The sequence below is a fragment of the Falco punctatus genome (genome assembly GCF_963210335.1).
Source record: "Falco punctatus genome assembly, chromosome: 10".
Taxonomy (NCBI): Eukaryota; Metazoa; Chordata; class Aves; order Falconiformes; family Falconidae; genus Falco; species Falco punctatus.
This window is the reverse complement of record NC_137590.1, coordinates 20,177,390-20,205,121: the sequence shown is the minus strand read 5'-3', so window position 1 is coordinate 20,205,121 and position 27,732 is coordinate 20,177,390. Positions and strand designations below refer to the sequence as shown.

The 27,732-nt window shown below is 35.8% G+C and overlaps 1 protein-coding gene across 10 annotated transcripts in view; it reads right to left on the bottom strand.

The window, feature by feature from the left end:
* The window catches only part of LOC308070621 (uncharacterized protein), a 46,460-nt gene that overhangs the window by 6,935 nt on the left and 11,793 nt on the right, over positions 1–27,732 (bottom strand). For 2 of the 10 annotated variants that reach the window (XM_080404879.1, XM_080404888.1), the window contains 15 exons: positions 25,989–26,310; positions 25,532–25,641; positions 25,040–25,157; positions 24,160–24,251; positions 23,057–23,207; positions 19,182–19,336; positions 18,190–18,313; positions 17,223–17,353; positions 16,339–16,386; positions 15,506–15,615; positions 15,065–15,233; positions 14,598–14,702; positions 3,432–14,324; positions 2,999–3,150; positions 1,309–1,468 (listed from right to left, as the gene is read on the bottom strand). In XM_080404879.1, the coding sequence (XP_080261005.1) occupies positions 1,309–1,468; positions 2,999–3,150; positions 3,432–14,324; positions 14,598–14,702; positions 15,065–15,233; positions 15,506–15,615; positions 16,339–16,386; positions 17,223–17,353; positions 18,190–18,313; positions 19,182–19,336; positions 23,057–23,207; positions 24,160–24,251; positions 25,040–25,157; positions 25,532–25,641; positions 25,989–26,310 (12,840 nt within the window). The remainder of the gene's footprint in view (positions 1–1,308; positions 1,469–2,998; positions 3,151–3,431; positions 14,325–14,597; positions 14,703–15,064; positions 15,234–15,505; positions 15,616–16,338; positions 16,387–17,222; positions 17,354–18,189; positions 18,314–19,181; positions 19,337–23,056; positions 23,208–24,159; positions 24,252–25,039; positions 25,158–25,531; positions 25,642–25,988; positions 26,311–27,732) is intronic. The other 8 variants (XM_080404885.1, XM_080404881.1, XM_080404882.1 and 5 more) reach the window with 8 other exon arrangements.

Sequence of the window (27,732 nt, the reverse complement as noted above, 5' to 3'; positions counted from 1 at the left end):
TTTTTGTATTGCAAAGCAATACTTCCCTGAAGCTGAGGTTAAATATGCTACAAATTACTTAGACTGAAGGATTATGTTTTCTGTGCCACTCTTCTTACAATTTCTGCAACATCCAAGACTGGCTTTGTAAAAATAAAATATATGCAAGTCATCATGTTTTCTATCTGTTCCTCCAATAAAATCTGCATCAGCTAGCCAATTCTAAAACTGGATTTTAAGAGAAGGTTCATGTCTCTAGAACTCACGATGCTTCTGTACTTAAGTGCAATAATCACTGAACTGGGGGAGGGAGACAGATCCAACTTGCTGGTAGAACACAGCTGTAGTACACGCTGTCTGGCAAGTGATTAAGTCAATAAGCATGCAAGGCCTTGCTGACAACAAATACATTGTTGGCATCCCACAAGTTGCCACAAGTACAGCATCCTACTGGCTTTTCAACAATAGGAACAAGTAATGACACTGGTGCCATAACAGTGTGATAGTAAGAGACTCATGAATGATATGAAATAGGCACAAGAAGCCAGAATTGTATTCCCACTTATGGACATGTCACAGCTCCTACATGAGAAGAATTTCCCCTCGAGTTGCCTGACAGTTCCCTATCCTCTTCTCGATTTGAAAGAATTAACTAAGAAACCTGCAAATTGCACTAGTTCTTTTTTTCCCTTTCCAGTATGTGTCACTATTTATCAGCACCCAATCTGCTGCTGAACCATGTTTGAACCCCCTTTTTTTTTTTAACCTCTTCCTATTATATTCTGGATTTAACTAACCTAAGATAGTTATCTACAAGATTAGTTAAGTAATCTATTAATGGTAGCAACTCAACAACAAGCAAATAACACTACTTCACAGTGCAACCACAGAAAGTCGTTACTCCTTTTTGACTAAGAATCTGTAACCATTATTGGTTCATGACCTTCACCTTTTGCTTCACAATCATCTCATTTCTTTATGAAGGTACTCTCCATGTTTTTAAACACTAAAATACACTACGTCAGCAAGTTTTTTGTCATTTTATCAACACATGACAAACTCATCATATTCCTTTAGAAGAAGTTGATCAATATATCCAACTCCATTAAAAAGTGATTTTAATAACTGTAGGCTCATTTGCTTGGAATAGTTCTAACCTGCTGACTTGACCCCAGGCAACGCTGACATACAGGTCACATGCTCAATATTAGCCTTCTATACTTCACTACCATATGCTGTACAGTTCTCTTTTGGGAAGCAGGCTGCAAATTTAATACAATAAACTGATGGAAGTAGATTCGTGCCTCCTACTACATTTCATTTGTTTACCTTGACTGGGTAATTGCTGCCAGCAGAGACTGATTTCTTAACAGTCATGTCTTGTTGCAGCTTCTGTAGTTCTGCAATCTGTCGGTCTTTCTCAGCAACTGTGATTTGACATTGATTTCGCAGTGCCTGGGACTCTGAGAGGAGGAGGGTTTTTTCCATTCTAAGCAAAAAACGTTAGACTAGACGTTAAATGATGATATAGTACATACAAGTCAACGAAAAGGATAAAGCTGCACTTAACTTATTTCTAAAATAAACTGGTATTTTTTTAACAGTTGTATGTAAATATGAAGCACTATATAAACATTCTCAACACATACTTCAGTTTAAAGACATCTGCTTAAAAAAAAAAATAAATCAGAAAATAAAGCCTGGAACGTAGTAACATCCCATTTCCTTCGTTAGCTTGAAGATGAGAGATCATTGGCTGTCAAGATATTAACATCTGTTAATGCAATAAATAGTTCAGCTACCGAAAGAATAAGGTTGCGCAGCAAAGCAACTCTAGGTCTCAGCCATGTAGCATGCTGCTCAATCTAGCCAGCCTACCCTACTGCAAGCACACGTTTGAAAAGCAATACCCTGGACTCAGAAGCCTGAAATAAATAAACATGCCATATCTCCAGAAACTGTCATCATACAAAGGCGATATCACAAAGGCCATAAAAGTAAATTAAATCCTTTGGAATTCAATTTAATGTATGTTTTTAAAAGTGGGGGGGGGGGGAATGGAAACAGCTATCCATGCTGTTCACTGGTTAAGTTTACAAGTTAGAATGAGGTATGAATATTTCATGCTAACTTGCTCACATTTGTAAAGATAAATGTGGGGCTAGCCTTTTGATCTACACCCACTCCTGAAAAAGCTTCTAGTATAAACCAGATATTATCTTACACAGACTTTATAATTAGAGACCTAGAAATTGCATTACGGACAATAAAACACAGTAAGGCACTAGGATACTGCCTACTGGCTTCAAATGCAAACAAAATTATCTTCACTGAACAGATCATAGCATACTTTCACACTTCAATCAACTGTGCAAGTTTAAAAGCTTGACTGAGAACATTAGTCTAAGATGACCAAACCTTGGTCTGCCTCCACTGAATACCACTTAAAAATGCCTACTGCCTTCTCTGAAGCAGACCCTATGAGCCACTCACAGAACTAGGGCCAAAGGATCACATTATTCATTTGTCACAGATGATATAAGATGTGAACAGTGTGGAAGTGGACTCTTGAATCTACAAAAACAATGCTCAAATGTGAAATGACTTTAATTTTCAACATGTAGTTGGGGCCAAACATGTAACACCTCAGATATCTTTTAAAAAAAGGAGATCTGGGATGGGGGGGGAACATTCAGCCATATCAATCATTACTGAGACTATAACACCAAACATTGAAATAAGATTCTTGAACTGTAGTTCTATATATCTAAGCCACCAACAGAACAGAAAATACTCAATTAAGATTGTCTGAAACTTTAAAACTCTTTTAAACCAAGAAACCATTACATAAAGGTAGGATAACCACAAAGACAACCTGCGGAAGTTGATCTTGCACATTCTAGACATACTCTTATCCTACTTCCTGCTAAACTACATATAATTTTGGTTTTGTGTCAGTTTTATCTCAGGTTGTGAAGAATTCTACACAAAAGCCACACGTACTATTTAACATTTATACCTTAATCCAGCAAGCTCATTCTGGTAGGATGCAATCTCTCTCTCAGTTTCTGCTTGGAAGGCTTTTGTTTGATGTAATGCCTTCTCCAATTCATCAACCTTGGTCTTCAGTTTTGATATTTCAACAGCTGCAAGGCTGGCTCCTTCTTTAGCCTATGTTTAATAAACATGATTAGTGAACTGGAACGAAAACTTTAGAGGTGAAGTTTTATTAGTGCTAGAATTCCAATAACAGAATAACGGGTTTTCCCCATTTGCTCCTGTTTAACAAGAGCAAATAAAACTCCCAAAATTCTAAGCATGACTTCTCTAGTAACAGTGTTTTCTTAGCACTCACAAAATTTACAAAGTTAAACTTCAGAATCTATAGTGTCTCTAAGCATTCTCTGAATAAAGAAAACAATTACAAAGTGATACAGCTAATTAAAACTTACCAGTGTTTCCCTAATGTGCTGAGGCGTATCCAAATTACTTTTACAATAATTTATCTCACTGATGCTGTTGCAAGCAATGGGAAATGAAGCTGTGCCCTGTTTTATTTCGGAAGTTACCTTCTGATTGCTGAGTTCCTGTAGCAATTTGTCTCGGTCATCCTGAAGACTGGCCATAGCCTTGGAAAATGCTTCAATCTGGTGAACATAATTCCCACACTCAGATGAGAGCCTGCTAACCTCCATCTCTCGACTGACTAACTTCCTACAGAGATTTTCAATTTCATCAGCAATCTGATCAAGTGTAACTTTATCTGCAACATCAAAAATAGCCTGATTTAGAAAAGAATTTTCTTTGAGTATACTGATAAGATGTAATTTAAAGCCATCCAATTCAGCTTCAAGTTCATCTCCTTTCTTTTTTTCAGTCTTGAGTTCGGATATGTATTTGCTCTCAAGTACCTTTAAGTCCTCTATTATCCTATCCCTGTCATTTTGCAGAGCAGTCATTGCTTTCCCAAAGGCCTCATTCTGGGACCTCAGCTCACTATTTTGAGACTGAACTTCTAGTATCATCTTCTCTGCAAAAGCATGAGGCTCATCTCCACGTTCAGGTGTCAAAGGGGTCTTACTGTACTTCTCATCTGCATCCTTAGTATTTCTACCTCTTGGTTTCTGGAGTTCTTGAATTCTCTTCTGAAGGTTTTCTCCATACTGTCCATCTGACACACATTCTTTTTTCTGAACGCTATCACTAGTTACCAGTTTCTCTCCAGATTCAGAAACAAGTTTCTCTTTGTTTAATGATGCAATTAAAGATTCTAAATCATTTACTTTGCATGCTAATTTTTTATTTTCACGTTTCAAAGATACAGCAGTATCCTTTTGCAGTTCATCGGAAAGCTGCATTTCTTTCATTTGTTTTTGAAGATTGTATTTTTCTTGTTCAAGGCTTTTAATACAATCCAATTTCTGCTTGAGTAAGTCTTTCAGCTGATGGTCTTTCAGAGATAAAACTTGGTTAAGGTCTTCTCTATACTTTATCAGCTGTGCACTTAGCATTGCATTTTCAGAATGAAGATCATCTCTCTGATTGAGAAGTATCCTTAATTCTTGTTTCAAAGCATTATTCTCACTTGCATTGCCAATTATAAGACTGTCCCGTTGATTTAAGACATCTTGGTGAAGTTGTTCCAGCTCTTTGTATTTAGAAAAAAGATCATCCCGATCATTCTGAAGAGATGACATTGATTTTTTAAAGGCATCTATTTCACTGGCAATTGCAGCCTTATCTTGACCTGCTTTGTCTGCTTTCATCTGGAGATTTCTCAATTCATTTTGCATCCTCTGACAGGACTCCTCAGATTGTTGTTTCTCTGTCTGCAAAGACCTTAACTGAAGTTCATACTCTTTGATTTGTTTTCTGTGTTGAGACTGTACCTGACTCAGATAGTCAGAAATTTCATCACCTTTTGAAGAAATGAGCAGGGAGATTTCTTTGTCTTTATTATTTAGCATGACCTTCATTTGCTCAGAAATAGTAATCTGCTTTTGCAATTCAGCATTGATTTTTTCCTTCTCGGCTAGAAGCTGTTGCAATTCTTGTTCCTGTCTTGTAAAATTACTTTCCAGAGCTTTTATCTCTCTTCCTGCACTTTTACTATTCTCTATGAGATGATTAAGAGAATCATTTTCCTTACGGAGTGCTTGCAAAGCTTCTTCTTTAGACTGAAGAGCACTCTCCAGTTCTTGCTGCCTGTTTAAAAAAAATGTATTTTCTTCCTTTATTCTGCAGAGCTCTTCATAGCATTGTGTATCAACAGACTTTTGCTTCAAATACAGTTCATCCTTTGTTTCCTCTACCGCAGAATATTTGATACTCAGTTCTTGAATCTGAGTAATTTTGTCTTTCAATTCATCTTGTAAAGACATTATTCTTTTATTACTGTCTTCTATCTGTTTCTCTTTAGTTTGGATGGCCTCTTTGAACTGGATTTCCCAGGTTTTCATTTCAGTGATTACCCTGTCCCGGTCATCCTGAAGAGAGGACATACACTTTGTAAAAGCAGCTAATCGTGCCAAAGCTGCATTCAAATCTGCTTGAAGTTTCTTGTTTTGAGAGTCCTTAATGCTAACTTCCTCTTGCAAACCATGAATCTCACTAATTGCCCTGTCTTTTTCTCTCTCAAGGGCACTGCATCTTTCCTCTAGATTCAATAAATCTCTTCTGTGAACTGATTTTAATTGTTGAAGATTAAACTCCAATTCTCTCTCATATTCTCTCTTTTGAATTTGTAGCTCATCTTCTTTCTTCTTAAGTTCTTCTCTCCAATTTAGATTCTCATCTGTAAGCCTGTCCGCTTCACTCTTTGACTGATCCAACAACTTCATCTGTGAAGAAAGCTTCCCCTTGAGATGATCTATTTCTTCATTTGACTTCGCAAGCTTTTCTGATGTATTACTTAAGTCCTTTTCAAATTTCTCACTTTTAGACTGTGACAGTTTCACAGATCTTTCCAAATCCAGGATCAGCTCCTGGAACTTTATTGAATCCTTTTGCAAATGGTTGATCTCCTGCTGTTTCTCCTTTAAGAGTTCCTGCAATTCTTTTGTTTTGTTTTTACTTCCACTATTATCCCTCTGAGCACTTTTCACCTTTTCCTCAAACATTTTGACAAGATGTAATTGCTGTTGTTCTTTTTCTCTAACCATGTCAGATTTTTCTGCCTTTAATTCTTCCAGTTGCTGTAACAGCAAGTTATTCTGTACCTGTGCTGATTTCATTCTATCAGTAAGATGATCAACTTTTTTAACATGATTAAGCAATTCAGTCTCAAGAAATTCTCTCTCATTCTTTACTTTGTAAGAAGTTTCTTGCACATTTTCTAATTCTTCCTGTAAGAGACACTTATCATCCTCTAAAATCTTAACCTTTTCATTTAGACTAACAATTTCTTGCATAAGACTTTTACATTCCATGTCCAGCTTTGTTAGACAATGATTTTTATGGTCCAAAGATTTTTCAGTTTCTTTCGCTTTTTCTGAAATTGATTTTCTTTCTTGTTCCAGGACAAGCATGTCTTGTTCTTTTTCAGAGAGTTTATCCTTTAACATATTAATGTCCTTTAACAATGCTTCATTCTCACGTAACGCATCGCTGATTTTAGATTGCATATCATTTTGGTAGACTTCCATTTGAACTTGCAGCTCTCCCAAAGCTGCTTTAGTTACTGTGATGTTATTATGAAGGATATCATTCTCATTCTGAATTTTCTCTAAAGCCTGCTTTAAATTTTCAGAAGTTTGTTTCAGCTGCTCATTTTCCTCCATTAGCTGATGATTCTGTTCAGTGAGCTCACGAAGACGATCCTGGTGTTCTTGCATCCTTGCCTCTTGCTCACGTATCTGCCTTTCTGCTTTACTTTGTAATTCGTCAACTTCCATTTTCTTGGATTCGCCAAGTTGTTTCAGTTGATTCTTAATAACCTCATTTTCATCGGTAAGTTCCTGTACATGCTTTTCAAGAGCCTCCTTCTCAGATTCTCCTTCCCTGAGCCTCTGAATAGCCTCTTGCTTCTCTTTCCTACTGAGATCAATAACTTGCCTCATATCTGCTATTTTACTACTGATATTCTCATATGCCTGAAGAAGTGATTCATACTCCTGCTTTAATTCACTATGTTTAGCCTTCCATCCTGTTAATTCAACTGTCTGAGAATCTTTTAAAGTATTCAGTTGAAAAGAAAAGGCCTCTTTTTCCTGAACTATAGTCTCCATGGTGGATTTAAGACTTTCGCATGCCGCAGTGAGGTTTTCGTTTTCAGTCAGCAGTCTAGCATTTTCAGAAACAAGGCTCTCCTCTTCAGATAATGGAAAAACAGAACCTGAACGTTGTTTTTCTCTACCGAGCTCTAGCAAGTGTTCAAGCATCCCTGTTTTGTTCACCAGTTCTTCTCTTTCCAACATCAACTTATCAATCTGGTCTTTTAGACATTTATTTTCTCTCAGGGCTTCTTTACGTGATATTAAAGCTGCCTGTAATTTTCTTTGAAGGCGCTCTCTGGACTTATCTTCTGCTGTAGTTCTTTGCTCTTGTGGTTTAGTATCATTTACATTTGCAGTTTTTGCCAGTGGCTCTTCAATCATTTGCGTTTGTTTCTGGATTTGACATTCTGTTGCTTCTCTCAGTTTAGGCTTCCTGGAGTAATCAGTCTCTGACAGTTGAAAAGAGGTGTCTTTACCTTGTAACGTCCCTTGAAGGGAATTAGTTTCTGAACAAAACTCTCCCAGTTCTTTTTCAGTATCATTTCCTTCCTTAAGCTCTTTACATGACACCACAGGTCTACTCATCTCAGTCTTCTCACGTAGCATACACAGCTCTGTCACAAGTTTTTTGTTTTCTTCACTGAAATGTTTTACCTCTTTTTTCATATTAACTAGTTCCAAATTTGAATTTTCTAAACAACTGAGAAGTTTCTCTTTTTCACTTTTCATTTCTTCAAACGCTGTTTTGTAATGGTGGGCTTCTTCTTGGCCCTCCTTTATAGCTTTGTTTAATAATTCCTTTTCCTGATGAAGTTTATCTTTGAAATCCGTAAGTGAACAACGCAATGCTTCTATTTCCTCATTCTTTTCTGCAAACTCCTTCATAGCTTCAGTTCTCAGTCTCTGCAGTTTCTCCTGGCTCATCTTGTAATCTTCTTCACTTTTTTTAATAAGTGCTTCTTTCTCATTATTCACAAGTTCAAATGCCATCTTAACGTCTACAGCTTCAGCCTCATAAGCTTTCAGCTTTTGATGTAGCTGCTTTATGTCCTCCAAGAAGCTGCCCTTATATTGCTCCTGGTACTGCTCCTGCTGTCTCAAAGAGTTTAAGTTGACTGTTTCTCCTCTTTCTTCACCAAATTCAACTGATATTTTTCTCAACTCTTTCTTTAACATTTCTGTTTCTTCCTGAAGTTTTGCATAATTACTTCTTAGTTCTTTTAACTCAGTGTCTTTACTTGCCACTGAAGCGATCATGTTTTCGGACTCTATTACAGATGCAACCTGAACCTTGCTCCTTGGTTTGTCTGACTCCAGATTCCTTAGGTCAACTGGTTCTTCCCCCAGTACTGCCCTAGGTGAAATCAGCTCCTTCCCTAAGCAGTACTCTAACTGACTGAAGTCAAGGTCTTTACATTTGGTTTGAAGAACTTCCCAAAGTCTTTTATGTTCTTGTTTGAGTTGCTCAAGGTGGTTTTTTTGCTCATGAAAATCTGCTGCAAGTTTGGTGTGCTCTTCCCTTTCTTTCTGAAATGTTTGTATATATTCGTTCCTGACCAAAAGCTCCTTCTGCAAGGCTTTTTTTTCTTTTTCTAATTGTTTCATGACATTAATGTCATTGTCGGGGTCTAGACATTTCTTCTTGTCCCCAGCACTTAAAACAGGCTCTTCTGAACTGGAACTTTTCAACAATTCTTCCTTCTTCACTCCAGACTTTACCTTTTCAAGAGCTAAGAGCAGCTGAGAATGTTCCTTTTCATATGCACTTGCTTTTTCATCAAGCAGAGATTGCGTACGAGCAAGCATGCAGTCCTTTTCCTCTAACAATTTTAGGTTCTGCTCACATATATTTTGTTTTTCAGCAATGACATAATTTAGTTCTGCAATACTGCCCTGAAGTTCCTCTATATAAGAAGCTTTTGAAGACAAAATTTCAGTCAAATCACTTATTTTGGCATCTTTTTCTAAAAGTTGTTGCTTCAAAGTTCCAAGATGAGACTCAAAATCTTTATTTTGTACTTTAACTAGTTTCAGCTTGTCTGTTAATTCATTAACTTCTTTCAGCAGCTCCTCAGCTTTTTTTTGCTCCTTTTCTATTTCTTCCTGACCACTCTTCTCCAGTTTTCCAACTTTTTGCATTAGATCTCTTCTTATTATCAATGCTGCTTGAAGTTTCTTTTTCAGACTCTCTTTTTCCTTGCTCATTTTCTCAAGATTAGACTGCATCTCCTCTTTTTCATTTATTAAATCTTTAAACGCAGCTTCTCTATGGCTTAATGCGACCTGACTGTTTTCCAGTTCTTTCTTACAGTCCTCAAGTTCCCGCAATACTCGGTTCAGCTCTCCTACAGAGCTATTATGAACAACTTCAAGGTCATGCAGTTTGGTATTTAACATATTTCTCTCTTCAGAAAAATTCAGCATTTCATTAGACAATGATTCCATGACCTGGGTAACAGAACAGTCCTTTTCTTTCAGTTGCTGACTCAGACCAGAAATTAAATTCTTCTGCTGATTTACCTGGGAAGTTAGGTTTTCAATGAGTTGATCTTTTTTTCCCATTTCTTCAAGGAGACTTGCTACGTTTTTACCTTCAACATGCAGTTTTTCTTGACTGGTTCTTATTATTTCTTCTGATTTATTTAGCTTGTCTTGAAGAAATTCAGCCTGCTTATTTACTTCTGCAAAAGACTCTTCTCGTTCTTGCAAGAGAGACTGTTGTTTACATAACGTTTCTTTGATTGTGACCATTTCTTTTGACAGACATTCAATTTCAGATTTGTATTTGCCCTTCATCTTTTCAATATCATTCTGCAGCAACTCTTTCTGCTTCTCCAGTGACTGCATGCTTTTTAGTTCATCTTTCATGGCATCTATTTCCTTCTGTTTTTCTAAAAGCATCAATTCCAATTGTTCTCCTTCTGTTTCTTTGCTCAAAATTGTGGTTATGAGAGTGGAGATTTTTTCCAACTGAATTTTACTATCAGTTAGCTGCAGTTCAGAATGTGAAGTCTGTGCCTTCTTTTCTTTACATAAAAGCCTACTACCAAGCAATGGAGATAAGCTTTGAGTTAACTCCTCTTTTATAAGATCCAGCTCTTGCTGCAAAGACTGGATTTTGCTATCCTTTGATTTCATTTCACTTTCTAAACTGCTCAATTGCTCAGTAAGACTATTATTTTGTAAACCTGCCCTATCAAGTTCTGTCACCCATTTCTTTTCCGACTCAAGCAGACTTTGTTCTAGAGTTTCAAATTTAAGTTCTAATTTAGCCAGTTCTTCACCCTTCTCACTAACCTGCATCTGTAACTTCTCTTTTTCAGTCTTCATCTGCAGTTTGACAGCATCTATCTGCATTCTGGAGTAATTCTCGCTGGATTCTAGTTTTTCATTGACTTCTCGGAGCTCTTCCAATTTCTCCTGCAAACTATTTTGAGATGCAGTAAGTTGTGTGTTTTCAGCCTTCAGTTTATCAGCGTCTTCTCGTAACAGGTTTCTCTCTTTCTCTAAAGACTCTACCTGACTCTGCAGACTACCTATTAGAAGTGCACTGTCATGGCAGTCTTGAGATGATTTGGAATTTACATTGTTCAACTCTAACTCTAAACAGGCTATGTTATCTGCCTGTTCCGTGCACTTCACACGCAGAGACTCCACAGCCAATTCTTTTTGCTGTAGTTCTTCTCCCCATGTACTTATTTGGTCTAGCGCTTTTTGGTGTTCCTTTTTAAGAGAGTCAAGTTCAACAATCAAAGAATCAATTTTCCTCTGATTAATATCAAGCTCCTCGTTCTTTTCCTGAAATTCCTTAGTAAGGTTTCCCATGGCTGTAGCACTTTTTTCTGATTTTTCTCTGAGAACCTCAATCTCACTAGAAAGAACATTAACTTTGCTATCTGCCACCTGTATACTGGTATCTTTCTCCTTTATGGAATTAAGCAGTCCGGCAATAACTTCTTCTTTTTTCTCAAGAGCTGCATTCAACTTGGTTCTTAGTTCATACTGTGCTTCAATTTTCTCCTGAAGAGATAAAAAGGCATTTTCTTTCTCACAGACTAGTCCTTTAGATTTTTGTAGTTCTTGTGTTAGTTCCTGTACCTGACTTTGGAGCTCAGAAATTAAATTTGTCTTCTCTTCATCTTTCCTTGCTTTCTCCTTCAGAGTTTTGAGGAGACTTTTATTTTCTGTAAGAGATGATTCCTTTTCTGATAAGGACCGGTCCATTTCAATTATTACATTCTTCTGATGTTGTATTTCTTTTTGTAAATTCACTTTCACTTCCTCCAGCTCTACCACCTGCTTCTTTAAGACCTCACATTCATTCACTTTCTCCTGAAGCTGCATCTTTAAATTCTCACTGAATAATGAAATATTGTTGATGGTCAATTCTTTTTCTGAAACAAGTACTTTTAATTGTTCTGCTTCAGAGGCTAAAAGCTCAGACTGTTTCCCCTGTAAAACAGAAGATTCCTGTACCTCAGAAAGCTGTGCTTTTAAACTGATGCATTCATCTAACTTTTGTTTTAAAGATTCATCTTTCTGTATAATTGAATCATTCAACTGGGATGATTTTTCTGTCACATTTCTAAGCTGATACTGAAGGTCAGAAATAACCTCCATATTCTCAGACAGTTGAACCCTAAGTACATCAGACTCTTCAGATTTATCTTTTAGTAACTTTAATTCTTGGGCTTGCCTCTTAAATTCATTTTCCTTTTCCTGCATTGCATGTCTAAGCTGGCTGGTTTCAGAACTTAGAGCTTGTATCTGGTTTTGCAAATCTGAAATGATTTGCATATATTGCCCTTCTCCTGCCGTTTTACTATCCTTCATTTGCTGAATCAAAGCCTCCTTTTCAGAAAGGAGAATTTCTTTCTCTTCAAAGGCAATTTTTAAGTTTTCTTTTTCAATCAACAGGCCGTCAATTTGGTCCTTCAGAGCTAAAATATTATGACTTTGTTGAGACAAGTGTGAAGTTAAAGCAGCTACCTCGTCTGACTTTTTCATTACCGTAACGATAACTGCTTCAATGTCTACTTTCAATTTTTCATTTTCTAGAGCTGCTGTGTGTGCTTGCTGCCTCACTGAAGTAATTTCAGACTGTTGCTGTACCAACTCTGATTGAAGAAATTCACATTCACGTGACTTCTCACTCAATAAGCTTGAAAAATCCTCCTTTTCATGCTTAAGCACATCCACTTCTTTGCTTAATAGCTGTAGCTGATTATTTAACACACTACTTTCTTCCACTTTTTCAGAAAGTTGCCTATGAAACTTTTCCAGTTCTGAACCCTGACTTCTTACAGTCAGGTCTCTTTCCTCTACCAACTGAGATAACTTTGTTTTTTCATCTTTAAGATTTTTAATTTCATCCTGCAAGTTTACAATACAAAGCTTACTCTCTTCCATTTCCTTATGTAATGAATCATTTTGAAGGATTTTCTCTTCTAGAGACCTGTTCGCCACTTCAAAATCCAAAGTTAGGCTTTGAATTTGCTCTTGCAGTAGTAAATTCTTCTCCTCACTATGGCTGAGCTCTTGGATTAGGCTACTGCAGTCAGATAACTTATTATTTAACATTTCTTCTTTCTTTCTTTCTTTTTCTCTAGCATCATTCAGCTGAATGAGAAGTGATTGCATTTGTTCATGCAACTGTTGTGTCTGTTCCTTGCTTTCAAACAACTGATCAGCTAGCACATTACATGCCTTTGTTTTCTCCTGCAGCTGTTCTGCAACTGAATTTTCTTTTTGCTTGGCAAGTACTGAAAGTTGTTCAATCTCTTTTGCCAGAGTGTTTTTATCACAATTTAGTACCGAGAGAGTTTTTTCGTACTCAGCAGTGCTCACAGATAACTTATTCTCTATTTCTGCCACAGCCTGGATTTTCTTTAACAATTCACACTCTTTTACATCCAAGAGTCTGGACAAATTCTCATTTTCACTGATTATCTTTTCCTTCTCTTTTTCCAGTGTGTCCATACTTTTTTTCAGGTATTCATTTGCTTTTATTTGCTCTGCCAATTTTTCTTCCTTCCCTTCAAGATCCACCTGCAATTGCTTATTAGCTGAATCTTTCTCCCGTGTCTCTATTTCCAGTTTGTTAATTTGTTTACGTATTTCATTTAATTGGTTATTAAGTTCTTTGCAACATGTCTCTTTGGCTTCCAGATCCCCAGTTAATTTAAGTTTAGTCTCTTCATTTTGCTGCTCCAAAACCCCAAGCTTCTGCTCTAATGAAATAATGAACTCTTGTTTCTCTAGTAATTCTTTTTTAATTGTTTCCTGTTGTTCAGTATGTTCTATAAGCTGCCTAGATAACTCAGCCAACTTTTCATCTTTTTTAGCAGTTTCCAAAACCAGTCTGTTGTATGAATCTTTAATTGATTTTAACTCATTTTCAAGTGTCTGTGCTTTACTCTCTTTCTCTTTAAGCAAACTGTTCCATTTTTCCTTTAGAGTATTGTTTTCCTCAAGCTGAGATTTCAAATATTCAGATTCTTTTCTCTGTTTATCCTCAGTTTCTTGTAGCTTTTCAGATGATTTACTAATTTGTTCTTTCAGCAAAGTAATTTGTGACTCACACTCCGCAAGTTTGTTATTGTATGCGACATTATTGGCCTTGATTTCAGAACGGAGATCCTTAATTGTAATGCTGTTCTCACTGCTTTGTCTTATTAATTCCTCATTTTCTTTGGTTTTAGCTTCATTCTCAACTCTAAGTTTTTCTACTTCTAGTCTCATTGTATTACTCTCCTCAGAAAGAACAGATATCTTCACACTTGCATCTCTTACATCAGCTGTTTGTACTTCTTTCAGCAGATGAGTTTCCCTTTCAGCCTTTGACAAAGCCTCTTCCATCCCTCGTATTTCCTCTTCTTTGCATTGCACTTGATGCTTCAGGATGAGAACCTGTTCAGAATATTCTGTCATATTCAAAGATAGAACAGACACCTCCCTGTCTTTTTCTGCCAGTGCTTCTTTAAGATTATCAATTTCTCTTTCACGTTTCTGGAGATCTTGAATAAGTTGAGATCTTTCCTCTAAATGGCTTGTATTCAATTTATCAAGCTCTTCATTTGTCTGATCCAGATCCAGCTGCATCGACTCTACCACGCCATCTTGTTTCAAAGTCTAAACATCAAGAAAATAATGTTAGAAGAATACTTCAAACATACGTTAGAGGGAGAATGGAAGGTACACTCCACAGGCAGAATGAGTATCTAAGGTAACCAATCTTTACAGAACCATACAGTCGCAAGATAACCACGTTATTCTTTAGAATGTTTTAGTATATAGAAAGTTTAGGGTATGAAATTTTAAGCAGCTAATGCTGTTGTTTTGATGACATTTAAATGGGCCACATCAAAAGAACATAAAAATTATTTTCTTATTTTCATGAGTTACCTTTTCCTTCAGTGTAGCAACTTTCTCTGTTAGATCACCGATGACTGTTTTCTGCTCAGTGTTCTCCACTTCATACACACTGCATTTCTTTAAGGCTTCATTCAGCTTAGTATTGAAAATAAAAGTCAATGTAACAGAAATATATAGAATTATATTAAAATTGTGAAGTTTAATATTGAGTTTATACAACAATGGAGTTTAAACTTTGGAATTAATAAACAAGGGCAACTTATCACCCTGAAAAAACAAGTATTTCCATGCAAAGCTCTGTGTTTGGTCTAAGAAATCCATACATCCAACTTAAAGCAAAGCAATTACATGAAGTGAACAAAACTGTAAAGAAAGAGAGTAAAAACATTCAGAGAGGGGAAAAAGCGATATTGCTGCTGGGCCACAAATAGAAAGTTAGAGCTAATGCTCACCAGTCCTAATAAATTAAATACTATTTAATGATAACTTTAACTTACTTTTTGCTCAGTATGCACGAACTTTTCACCAAGCTCTTTGTTCAGAAGATCCTTTTCTTGAAGCAGTTTCCTCAAAGTTTCAATTTGTTCCAGTTTTTCTGTTGTGCTTAACAGTTTTTGTTCTTTTTCTCCAACTGAATTTTCAAGGAAGCTATTTCTGTCACTTAATCTAAAGAGAAAATAACAAATTTAGACATTTTTACAACAAAGCTTGCTTTAAGCTTTCCAGACTTACTAGCCCCTAACTATTTTCTTAAAAGAATAATTATTTTTTACACTTTCCATTTAAACTTCCACGTATAAAAATAACATTATTGCAAGCAGAAGCAGGAATCAAGTAACTCTTTTCCAGGTGTTTTAGGAGATTTTACTTCTCAGAAGTTTAAGCTTAAAACAAAGAAAGCTAATCCTGTACAGAGTTGTAAAGAACATTTATTTTACCCTTTAAGCTGCTCATTCAAGCCAGAGATCAGAATTTGATGCTTTTCTGCATCTCGCATTTGTTGGTTGCGTAATTGGGTGAGTTGAGTTTGCAAACGTTCATTTTCATTCTGCAGCAAAACAATTAATGAAGAGCATTATCACATATAAACACCCAGAATAGCATGAGATAACTGGAGATGAAAATCAGACTCTTCAGGAGATTTACATCCCACACAGCAACAAGAGACCGTTTTTCTAGCGGTTTAGCAGATATCAGTGCAAAAATACAACATTAATACCACAGGTTCAGATGTCATATTAGTTCAAATCGACACAATCCACCCTTCAGAAATACCTCCTTCAGCAATGCTATGACAGCATGAACTCAAGGATGATTGCTGCATACTCAAAGCAACACACACACTCTTACTGTGTTAAGGCAGCTTACTTAACAGGGGAAGCTACTGCTTTGGAAAATACTGTCCTCATTGGTTTGAAGACAGTACCAAGCTTGCAAAATTTTTTGCTTATTTTTTTCAGATTGAAGATGCAAAAACCTGCATAAGGGGGACTGTGGAGAAAAGAAAAAGGAAGCAAGCTTCATTCACACAGTTTTTTGTTGGGTTTTTTTTGCGTTTTTTTTTAAACACAGTACAAATCTCCTACTCTAACCAGATCCACTGCACCAATTCAAAAATAAAACCACAATTAAAAAAAAAATAAATCTGACAACAACAACCAAGAACCAGAAGCAGAACACATATCCAGAACCAACAGCAAATAGGACAAACGTGGCAAACCTGTCACTGCTAATGAAAATAAGCTAGCATTCTGGAGGAGGCAGAACACACCTGTACCGCCCTCAATAGCTGCCCTTCTTCATCTACACCAAACGTTACCTGTATTGAAAGGCTTTGTTACAAGATTCTCAAGTAATAATAAATACAAGGTTGTCTTTCATCTTAAAATCAATAATTGTTTTTTATATATGTGCAACTTAACAGAAAAAGAACTATGAGTAATGCATCAAGCCTGAAAGTGTTTGACTAAGAGATCAGTTGTGTCATTTAGTGAAAATAAGGTTTACAAATTATCAAACACAATAACTTGTCAGTCAGGCACTATTAAAAATAACTTTTCTGATACCTAGTTACTTTACTGTTCCTTTAGGTGCCTTCATTGAATAATTTTACATTAATAGATATCAAATTAATATCTGGGGGTTAGATTGTATATCTATAAATAAAGACAAATTTATTAATTATTTTTCTGTATTTACAGAGTTTCTTTTCTATAAATGTTTGTGTGTGTGCACATATACATTAAAAAAATAATACACATGCATTTATAGAAAAGAAACTTGAGGGATGTAAGAAGAGGGAGACTTACGCCCATAGTAACAAAATCTAATCCTGGACCTCCTGACAAAGGTCCTCTACAAAGCATAATTAAAATCATGTTGCCTTTTACTCTGTTTCTAAAATAACAAAGGTTCCTTCTAAACAAGTTTCTCCATATGCTGAACAGAAGTGACAAGCTTCAACTTCAGAGCATAACATAGTATGTATACACTTTCTGCCAACACAATTATGAAGTATAAAGTAGGCTTTAGACAGTTTTTGCTAGCTACAAGTTGACATTTTTGTCTTACTGTAGGCTATGAGTGTAAGAATATAAACAGAGATTAAATTGATTCTCTCATGCTATCAGGTTTTACACACCTACAAAAGCTCACCTGAAGAGCCTCCATTCTACCTTGGAGCTGCACCCTATCTTCCAAATCCTGGCAACGCTCTTCTAGAAAAAGAATTTGTTCCTGGAGTTGATTTCTTTCCAATTCCAACTCTTCAACCACACTCCGTAAACCTACTCAAGCCAAAAAAGAAAATTTTTATTTCAAGAAAGGCCTACTAGAATTCCTGAAGTCTAGAAATGGTTTCAGCTTTTTATTCACAATTCTCATCAGCACCGGGCACAATCAGATCTCAGCCATTTCCCATGGAAATGCCTGAGGTGCTGCATTTCCAAGAATTAGATAGCAGAATTATCCTTCACTATTGAAAAACCAAGCATAGCTCAAGAACTCAAGAGAACCTGGCAGGAATATTTTAAACAATATTGTGGCTGAAACAATCGTGTGGCTTATGTAACTTTATTCACAACTTAATCACGTACTTGCAGAATCAGATCTTAAGCAATTATTAATAAAGTGGTCTGTATCAAAATTTGCAAGTGAGTCTATTCCATTTTAACAAAAAGATATATTTGCTGCTTTTACCACCAATATAAACCCATCAGCATTAAAAAAAATAAGAATTTCACTTTTAAATCAAAAGCATACAGCAACGGAATGCAATTTTGTTTTGCAACATAACTGTTATATAGATAGGAAACACATTCACAGGAACAAGACTCATAACTTAAAAAAAATATGATCTTGCCACACAGGATATTTCATGGGCACCAAGGCTCAATCAATTCCAGTGTTTAGTCATACTTATATTCTACTTCTGAACCAAAACTAGGCAGCTCATCCAGCACGCACATGCTTTAAAATGAAAAGGGAGAAAACGCAAGCCAAAAAAATTCAACAAAGATTAGAATACACCACAAATGGGTTGTTAGTTAAATTTGAAAACAAAAATAGACACAAAATACAGATGCTGTGCATGCTTTAATAAACTGTCTAGTTGCTATCACACCTGCATTAGGTGAAGTGTACTCTGGCCACCAACCTCCCATATTTTCTCCTTCAGCTGAATCAGTGCTATCCAAGGTGACGTTCAACTCCTGAAAGCATTGTTTTCTATCAAAGTTGTATTCTTCCTATGCACAAAACATGAGATGAAGTGTAAATTAAAAGAAAAAAAAGGAAGCACGGATAAAATACATATTCTGCCATTAAAAGCACAGTTTCAATTAAAAGACCTAAAATTCAACAAGCGATTCAGGTGCCTAAATGTAAGTATATGGGATCACTGTGGACAGTAGAGTAACCTGCCCAGCTACCAGCTGTTAGTTCCAGAATAGCCAAGCCTCCCACAGGTTTTGTGGTATCTGCCAAGCCCCTGAAGACACCCTCAGGCATCTGAAAGGCCCATGGGTAACTAAGTTTGGATAACTTAATTGGTCCCCTGATTTCTACAGTTAATAGGATTCTCTGAATCTCAGGATAAAGGATCAGAGTTAACTAAACATAAAATTACTCTTCGAATGGTATATTAATGTGACGATGACATCCTAATTCGTACAAAAAATTAGCTTTTTTCTGTGCAAGTCACAGCACCAGCTACCCAGAAGTACATCTGAATGAACTGCCAGTACTTACTAATTATTCAGTCAAGCTCCATCAACAAAGAGATTTGTAAAGATTGTATCTAAACCAAAAACAGCCTTAACATATTAAGCGTGCACATAGCCTCAAGCACGTGAATTACTCCAGAGCGAAGCTCATTATTTTTCCGTGTAAAATTAACTAGACTCATTACTCAAGGAATAGAGAGGTGTGATGCCATTGGAATTTCTCATCTTGTGGCTACATAAACCATTAAATTCACCAAATTTACAGTTAGATAACTAGTCTAAGTTCTTAAGCTCTTAATGTTTTTAAGTGTAAAGCACCATACAAATAATAGTACTTCCCTATTTTTATTAACCTACAGGTAAAAACAAATTCTTATCTCTCTTAACCCACCTGAAGCTTCCTGCTGGTCTGATTGCTTTTTCTTCTTGCCTGCTGCAGCCTGCCCATTCCTTGAACTGTGGTCAGTTCCTCCTCCAGCTCCTGTTGCCCTGAGACTATGGCTGGATCAGAGCAGCCAGGAAAGAACCAGTCATCCTCGATCAGTTTTGTGCCACAGGAAAGCAATTACATTTATATCAGACACTACTACATGAAAAGAGACCAGGGACAGGCTGAAGTCCCAATGAATGACTGACAGGAACAAGATTAATGAAGCAATCCATTGCATTCACCTTGTGATTTCCCTCCAATATTACTGTGTAGAATATAAGAATAAAGTCTGCATATCTCACTAAGAAGAAGCAAACTGAAGTCTAACTTTACTTCTTCATCAGCTCTAAATGAAGACTTTCTACAGGAGACTGGAATGGGTGAGGTTATGCTGATACTAAAAAAAACGCCAAACAATTAAAATGCCAAATTACATCTCATTTCACTTTACCAGGTTAAAATATACCTAATTTGTATGACAAAAGCATCAGCTGGAACAGCTGCAGGTTTTATAATCTGAACAATCATATTCATTTTTATGGAAATGCTATGTGTCCCTTTTGACTTCAATTTTAGTCTGAGCTACAAAGCCAGATAATTTGAGGAAGTCACAAGCATATGTTACACTGCAAACTGGCATCAAATCATCTTATCATAAATTAATATTATTATTCTTTTTAAGACAAATACAGAATCACTTGTAAATAAACACACTGAATAAATTCAGAACAGGAAAGCTTAGGTATGCATTCCGTTCATTGTTAGAAATGATTTTTCATTTAGAGTACATTCCCATCTGTTTTGTGATACAACAAAACATGTTTGGGGTAACAGATTAGGAAATAGATGTTTCATGCAAAGCACACAAGAACAGCCAGAGAAAAGAAACGAAAGTAAAGGTGGCTCCATACTTTAATTGAAAGTTAGATTAATTAAATAATTACAAATTTAGCTTTCAATTTAACCACATCTATGCACAGTTGTCCTCACAGCATGCAGAATTCAGAGAACTTATGCCGATGCATCTGTGAGGTAAACACCAGAAACTATGAGGAGGTTTAGCCCTAGTGAGAACACTCAGCTTTCATCTGAGTTGTCCAAGGATTCCTTAGACCACAAAATTCATTAACACACAATTCTGTAACACCTACTAGATTTAAGTTCTTCCTGTGATATTTCAAAATTACATACTTAACATGTTGTGAGAAAAGATTAGAGGAAAAGTTTAAAAACAAATTAACGACCCTTTTAAAGTTGGACTGCTAAATCGGATTTTGCTTCTGCTTTTAATTATGCTTTGGCTTCTGGCACTGGCACTTTATCAGCATTCATTTCACACACCTTTGTTGATTTTCAAGTATAGATTCTACAATTTTCTTTCTTTTTTTTATCATTCCACATACTCCTCCAAAATTGTAAAAATAAATGCCAAATTTTGATCACATGCCTTAAATCTCTGTTTACAAGAGCTTTCATTGAAGTCAGTGAAGCGCTTCAAGGAGCAAGCATTATTCCAGATAAAAAAAATTAACCCTTTCCTTGGAGGGAAAAAAAATTTCAAAAATTCAATTTCTCAGAAGTTGAAATTGAGGTAATTGTTTTTCAGTATAATCAGAATGAGTAACAGACTGTCCTTTAGGAACCCAAAATATTTAGGCTCTTAAGTATTTTATAACAAAAAAAAAAAAATTACCATTGTCACATGAAAAAAATGGAATTATAGAAATTGGAGCCTTAGATTGATTTAGAATACTAAATTGAAAGTATTTCACACTGGCCTAAATTCAACATTACTTTAACAACAATTAGTAAGTAAATAAATTTTCTAATGTTTTACAGAAGCTTAGGGAGCTTTTCATTTGCAATTATATTTAACATAAGAACGGGAAAACTTCCCTGAACACCTTTCTTCAGATGCACACTGCCTTTCAATTAACTAATGATGTGCCTATTTTTCCCTGTGTCACTATTTACACTAAATACCACAATCTTCAGCAGTCTGCAGAGGAAACAAGCCCCAGTCTATAAATGTAATCGATACTGTCATCCTCTACACTTTTGCAGCTCCCCACACATTCAACCCAAAAGAGACAACCACCACATATGGCAAATTGTCACAGGCTATGATGGAATGAGTAGTGGGTTTATATATTCCTTAAAATATTGGTAGCTAGTATTAACACATGCAAAGCTCTACAATTTATGGGATGGAATGTAATTGTTTTTCTTTTAAAAATACTACTAAATTTTAAGTTCTACTAAGATTATTTACATGAATTTGATTCTTACTTAGTCACAACCACTTGCAGCCAGCCAAGATACCACTAGATAAAGTTACAAGATAAATATGGAGTCAGCTGTTATGACAAAGAAAAATGAAGTAAGATGATTCGGTTAATATAAATGAAGAAACAGGTATTGCAGGGCAGAAAAAGAAAAATCAAGTTAAAACCAGCATTTGTTACGCATATTGCTAAAACCCACATACCATCAATGGCAAATCTTATAAGGTACTGTTGACAATTTCCTCAAAAGAAGCAACAACAGAAGAAATCAGCAACAGTATATTACAAGTTGTCATTGCTGCAGTAACCTGCATGCACAAAACTGATGGGAAACTATGTTCTCACTGGCTGACCAAATCACAGTGTAGGGTAGGAGTGGAGGGGGAAGGGACGCTGAGTGCTCATCAGGTGTAACGGCAGGAAAAAAGAAACAGAAAGGTCATGCTTATCCCAAGGGGAAAAAATGCAAAATTAAACACGGACTGACACAGATGAAATTTTACAACTGTTATTAAAATTGCATGTGGATCTGCAGCTACCACAGATGAGATAACAGGTAGTTTTCATGAAGGGAATATTATTATATTTCAATTCTAATGCATTACATGTGTAAATCCCTCAAAAAGAAGAGGCACGATCCTTAGAACACTGCCACACTTAACATACTGAACTTCCAAATCAATCATGTAAACAAAAAATAATTCAATCACAGATTAAAAAGAGAAGACACAAATTAATTAACTGGATTAATTATGATGGTAGGCTGTGCGCATTAAAATTGCCAGTAATCCTCACACAGTTAACAGGGCAAAAATTATAATCTAGTACTAGATGGCAGCGAAAAAAGCAGTAAAAGCTATCTGAAATTTAACCAGAATTTAAGTTCTGATAGAAGATGCTTCACTTCACATCATCTGTTTTATTAATAATTTAGAAAACTATAAAACTTGAGATTACTTGAAATGCTATCTTCTGTAATTTTATATTTTTAACTAGCTCCAAACCACTGTCAGTTGATGTTATTCAGCTGACCTATACAAGTGACACTAACAGATTACTAAATATTCTAAGAAAGGTTTCTCATTAATCATATTTAAAGAGAAACTCTGTCTCGGGTACATTTTATGGAAGCACCACCTTCATTCATCAAATTCAAACCAACACTATAGTTCCCCACAGCTTCACCAGTTGTTCTAGGCAGGCAGCTTTAATATTTCAATGGCGAACTTTTTATCATTGATCACTCGTATGCAGACGATAAGCTTTCAAGTTCAAGCAGTCTTACAGAGCAGCAACTCAGATGGCAAACAGAACAAGCACATCTACTCATAAAAATGACACAAAAAAGTTGAATGTATGAAAAACACATTCAAGGAAATAGGAAAAAGCAGAAATTGCAAGTTTAAGCAATTTCACTAACTATACAAATCTTACGATTACAGAAATGAGGCATGGTGGTGTGCTATCAATTCAGTCTGAAGTACAGCAGACACACGCACGCACATATATGTATGTATGCATGATAAATGTTTTGTGAATAAAAAAATTCACCTTCTCTCTCCTCCTCAATCTGAGCCATTCTCAAGGCCATAGCAGATTTCTCTTCTCTGACTTGATCACGAGACTCCTCCGACTCGGGTACATTTTCTTGCCATTCCAAGAGCTGACTCTGCAATTCATCCACACTACCTGATTCACTGGCCTAACAAGAGAAATTGCATGTGAAAATATATTTACTAAATCCCACTGAAAATGCAAATAACATTTTAGTGTTGGGAAACCTTTCACAGAGAAAACAATCCATTATAATTCACCATTTTGCATAAATAACCTATGAAAGTGATAATTGCTGTTGCAGATGATGTAAAAAGCAAGCCTCACCACTCTGTAAAATATCAAAAATGCTACTGCAAGTTATACGTCTAATCTGAAATATTTTTAAACAAAAAAAAGGCTTTTTTAATCAAAATCTTTTTGTTGCACATTTTCATCTTAGCAATGTTTCGAAGTAAAACAATATTTAACTGTTTTTATGTGGGATTACAAACCTCTATCAACTTTTTTCCTGTGAACAGAATAGCAACGTTTCCATCTTTCCATCAAAATAAAAACTACTGTAAGATTTTAACAAAAAAACCACCAATTTCCCCACAAAACCTGGAAAAAACAATTCTTTTCTAGCAAAATACAATTAGCTGTTTCAAACTGGCTCTGCTACTAGGGCTGTACAAAGTTACCATGATTAATGCATACTGTTAAGCCATCTAAAGCCCTTTGGCAGTATTTTCCAAGTCTTCTCATTTTCTTATCCAGACCTGAACATTTCCCAAGGTTACAGCTATTACTTCCTTCTGAAAGCTATTCAGTCGTACACAAAATAATAGCCACACTTTGATGACTCATGTTCAATGTAACTAAATAAATAGTAAACTGCCTGGAAAAACACAATTTAAGGTACATTGCAAAGTACAAATCATTCTGCTTAAGTAATTCAAAACCTGTCAGCTTGTTACCCAACTGAACAGCTACTGATATGGACAATTCCATATATCACTATATTTTCACCTCCAAAATCCAGCCAACACCATTTTCAAAGTTTAATTAGCCCTGCTTGAGTTAATCACTAATTCATACAAATCAACATTTAAGTTAACCTGTGAGGCTGCTCTCTTTGTAACTTGGTCAAGATCAGCTTGCAACTTCCTCTGCTGTTCTTCATAGACTTCCAGCTTAGTCAGCAATTCTTCTATAAAAACATAATAAATTTGGTTCATTAGCACACAAAACTAATAGGAGGGGGGGTATTGAAAAAAATTAATATAATTAATAGCATAAAATTACAATAAATAAAATCATAATAAAATTTTGAAAATAAAAATTTAGAAGAAAGATTCAAAATGAAAATTCAGATGATAATTCATTTCAGTTAGGAGACCTCTGTTGGGCTGTGTTATCCATCTACCTGAGAAACTGACTTGATTATTAAATATTAACAAGTGCTTTAAATTTAACCTGCTAACTACTTAAGACTGAAACAACTGAAAATTCTGCCGTTTTCCATTTATGGAAAGGACATCAGAGAAAAAAAACACGATGAAGCAGAAAAATCTCTCACAGACTCTGAACTATCTGAAGTTTGAAGCAAAAATTCTCTCTCAAATCCTTGCAAAAGATAATTCTTAAATTACTTGCAACTCACTGCCCTCAAAAGTTTATTGTGTATACTCGGATAAATTTTCTAAGTATATTTGGTCTCATTTTTCCATCTAAGAAGATGTCTTTTCCATTTCCTGCAAAAGTTTAGACCTAGTCTGCCTAAGCCTAAACGCAACAAGAATTACCCATTTGTAGATTTAGGGAAGGAAAAGCTGAGCTGTAACTCTGACTTAAATGCTGTTTGCTATTGTTCAAAGTTGCGTAAAGTTACTTCAGAACCTGTTTTTAAAGAAAAATACACTTTGAAAAAGAAAATGAGAAAGTTATTTATCTTTGCCTCTTCATTTCAAATCATCTGCAAAAGATTATTTTTTTTACCATTTTGAGTTCTGATTTCATATAACGATTGCAGTTTTGACTGTAGTTCTTCATTTTCAATTTCTAATTCTGAGACACGATTGTTTAAGGCAGATACATCATTATCCTTTGATGAAAACTAGAAGAAAAAATAGTTACGAGGTTTGCAAATGTGCCAAAACCACAGCAAAGTCAATGCAACTTTATTCTGAATTTTGAGTAATATTTAGAACAGCTGTTTCTCTAATATATGGAAATGCAATAAACTAGCTAACTCTATGGAATTTTACTCCTGAATGCTGGTAACATCAGTTTGTACTATTTTTTGTTGAAACTCCATCCTGCATCAACATTTTATATCCATCCATTTTTACACATTAATTCATATATAAAGATACTTCCAATAAATTATTTTAATATTCTATTTACCCCTTATTTTATTTTTTTCAGTCAAATCTCCAAGCACAGTAGTTTAAAACAGGCATGGAATACTAAATTCAATGTTACACATACATTTTTTAGTTCATCCTCCAGTTGTTTGATTCTTGATTTAGACCAAGCCTTCATTTTCAGAAATTTTGCTTCAGATTTGCTGGCCTCTTCTGTTTTCAATTTCACTTGTACTAAGAAACAAAACACAAAAATTTATTTAAAGCCTTAGAAAAATTATTAATACAAGACCTATTCTTAATTCCTTTAGCAACTGGAAGTTATACACTTATATAAGACAGAAAAACCTAACACAAAAAAATGCAGTGAGAAATTTAGAGTTCATGTGATTACCCTGGTACTCCTATGACCCTCATTATTACAGTATTTGATCATAGATACCTTTCAATTAGCGTGGCAATAACTCTTCCACCAAATTTAACATTAGTTCTTCTTGCAAGAGGTATGAAATAAGGATAAAATACATAACAGTCTGGGGCAAAGGAACCCTTGATATGTAACAACTGCTTAAATAGGATACCTTCCAAATCTTCCATCTTCTCTTTGGTTATAGACTCCCAATCTCCAACTTCTTTTGAGTTAGTCTGTCCACTACCACTTAATTCTGCCACTTGTTTCTTAAGCTGAAACAGGGCCTGATCTTTCTCTTGCAGCTCAGTTTCATGTTTCTCTTGAATTTCATGCAGTTCAGCATTAAATTTCTCCTTAACTTTTGTCATTTCAAGCTCATGTTTCTCCATCATGTCTCTTAACTGGGCTCTCATTACATGTTTCTCAGCATCCAGTTTAGACTGGAGGTTTTCTTTTTCCGACAGAAGACGTTTCATGTTTTCATTAATGTCCTGTGAAAAAAAAAAAGAACTCAAACAAAAGAAAACCTTCATATTTTGATGCAAAGTATTTTTAGTGTCACTGTCAAATACTGTATCTGTATTCCTACATATATTATAACCAGAAATCAGGGCTAGTGTTCGTAACCTGGCTCTACTACAAAAGGTACTCAGCTCTGACTTTCCAAAACAGAAGCGGGGACTTCAGCAAAATGGCATCACTGTTTGAGTGTAACCTACATGCAACCTCTCCCATACATGAAAAGAGAATAAAAACCAACATTTGGTTCCATGGAATATAAAAAAACCAAGCAAGCAAACAAACAAAAAAGCCCGAAGCAGACCTCTTTAACAGTGATCACCAAAATTAAGAATACTCACAGCAATGCCACCCAGATGTTGTCACCTACATCCGTTAAAATTAAAGTTGGCAAACTGATTTAGTTCTTCTTTACAACATTTTGTTACTAACTGGTTTTCTGTTAGTGCTTATTCTATTTTTAATGTCTTTACATTCGTTTTCTAATACATTAAGAGGTAGAAAAGATTACAGATCACTGTAGCACAGCAGTCCACTCACATTGGACCTGCTGTTCAAAAAACTAATTTCACAATACTTAAACCAAAGAACACAAACACCCAAGTAAAGAAGCTGTACAGAACAGCACAGGGAAAATTTCCAAAATACGGTTAAAACTGCTTATGTAAATAAAGCAAGGATTCCTGCTATTTTAACATTTAAACTGTAACGGACTCTCAGCTTTAAGTGCTTAAAGTTCATGCTGGCACAGTCAAAGCTGCCCCCTTCCCCTCAAGGTGTGCGTTTTTGTCCCCTCAATGCACTAGCACTAGGTACCATCAGTTCTTGCAGAGCATCACTGTCGGAAGATGCATCTAACCCAAAAGGAAAAAAAACAACAAAACCCTGCATAAGGCAGGCATAACAAATGGGAAGGACAAATGAAACCGGCTTAAACTACCATGCACCTTAACTACCCAAGCAGGACATCTACCTGGGTACACAGCTGAAACTACTTCTAGTAAGATTTCGATTCTGGCAGCCCTCTTGGTAAGCTGAAAATTTGTCAGAAATAGTGCAGCTAAAATGCTGGACCTGGCAGCCCAGACAGGCTGTAACGTGCCTGTTTCAGGAAAGGGTCCCAAAAGCTTGTCTGAGAGACTGCAACGTCCTTTTCCTACACTGCTGAACTGAAGCAGCAGCACTCAAAGGCTATAATCAGAGTTCATGTCACGTGCTTAACACAAAGAACCTTGATTAGGTATTGCTTTTGCAATCAGTAGAAATACAGTAAAAGGAAAGGCACACAATTAACAAAATGTTCTCTTGGGGGGGGGGGGGGGGGGGGGGGAAGCGCCTCAGTTATGTCTCACTGCAGTCTCTAACTAGAAAAGCTGAAATGTTTTGACAGCCAG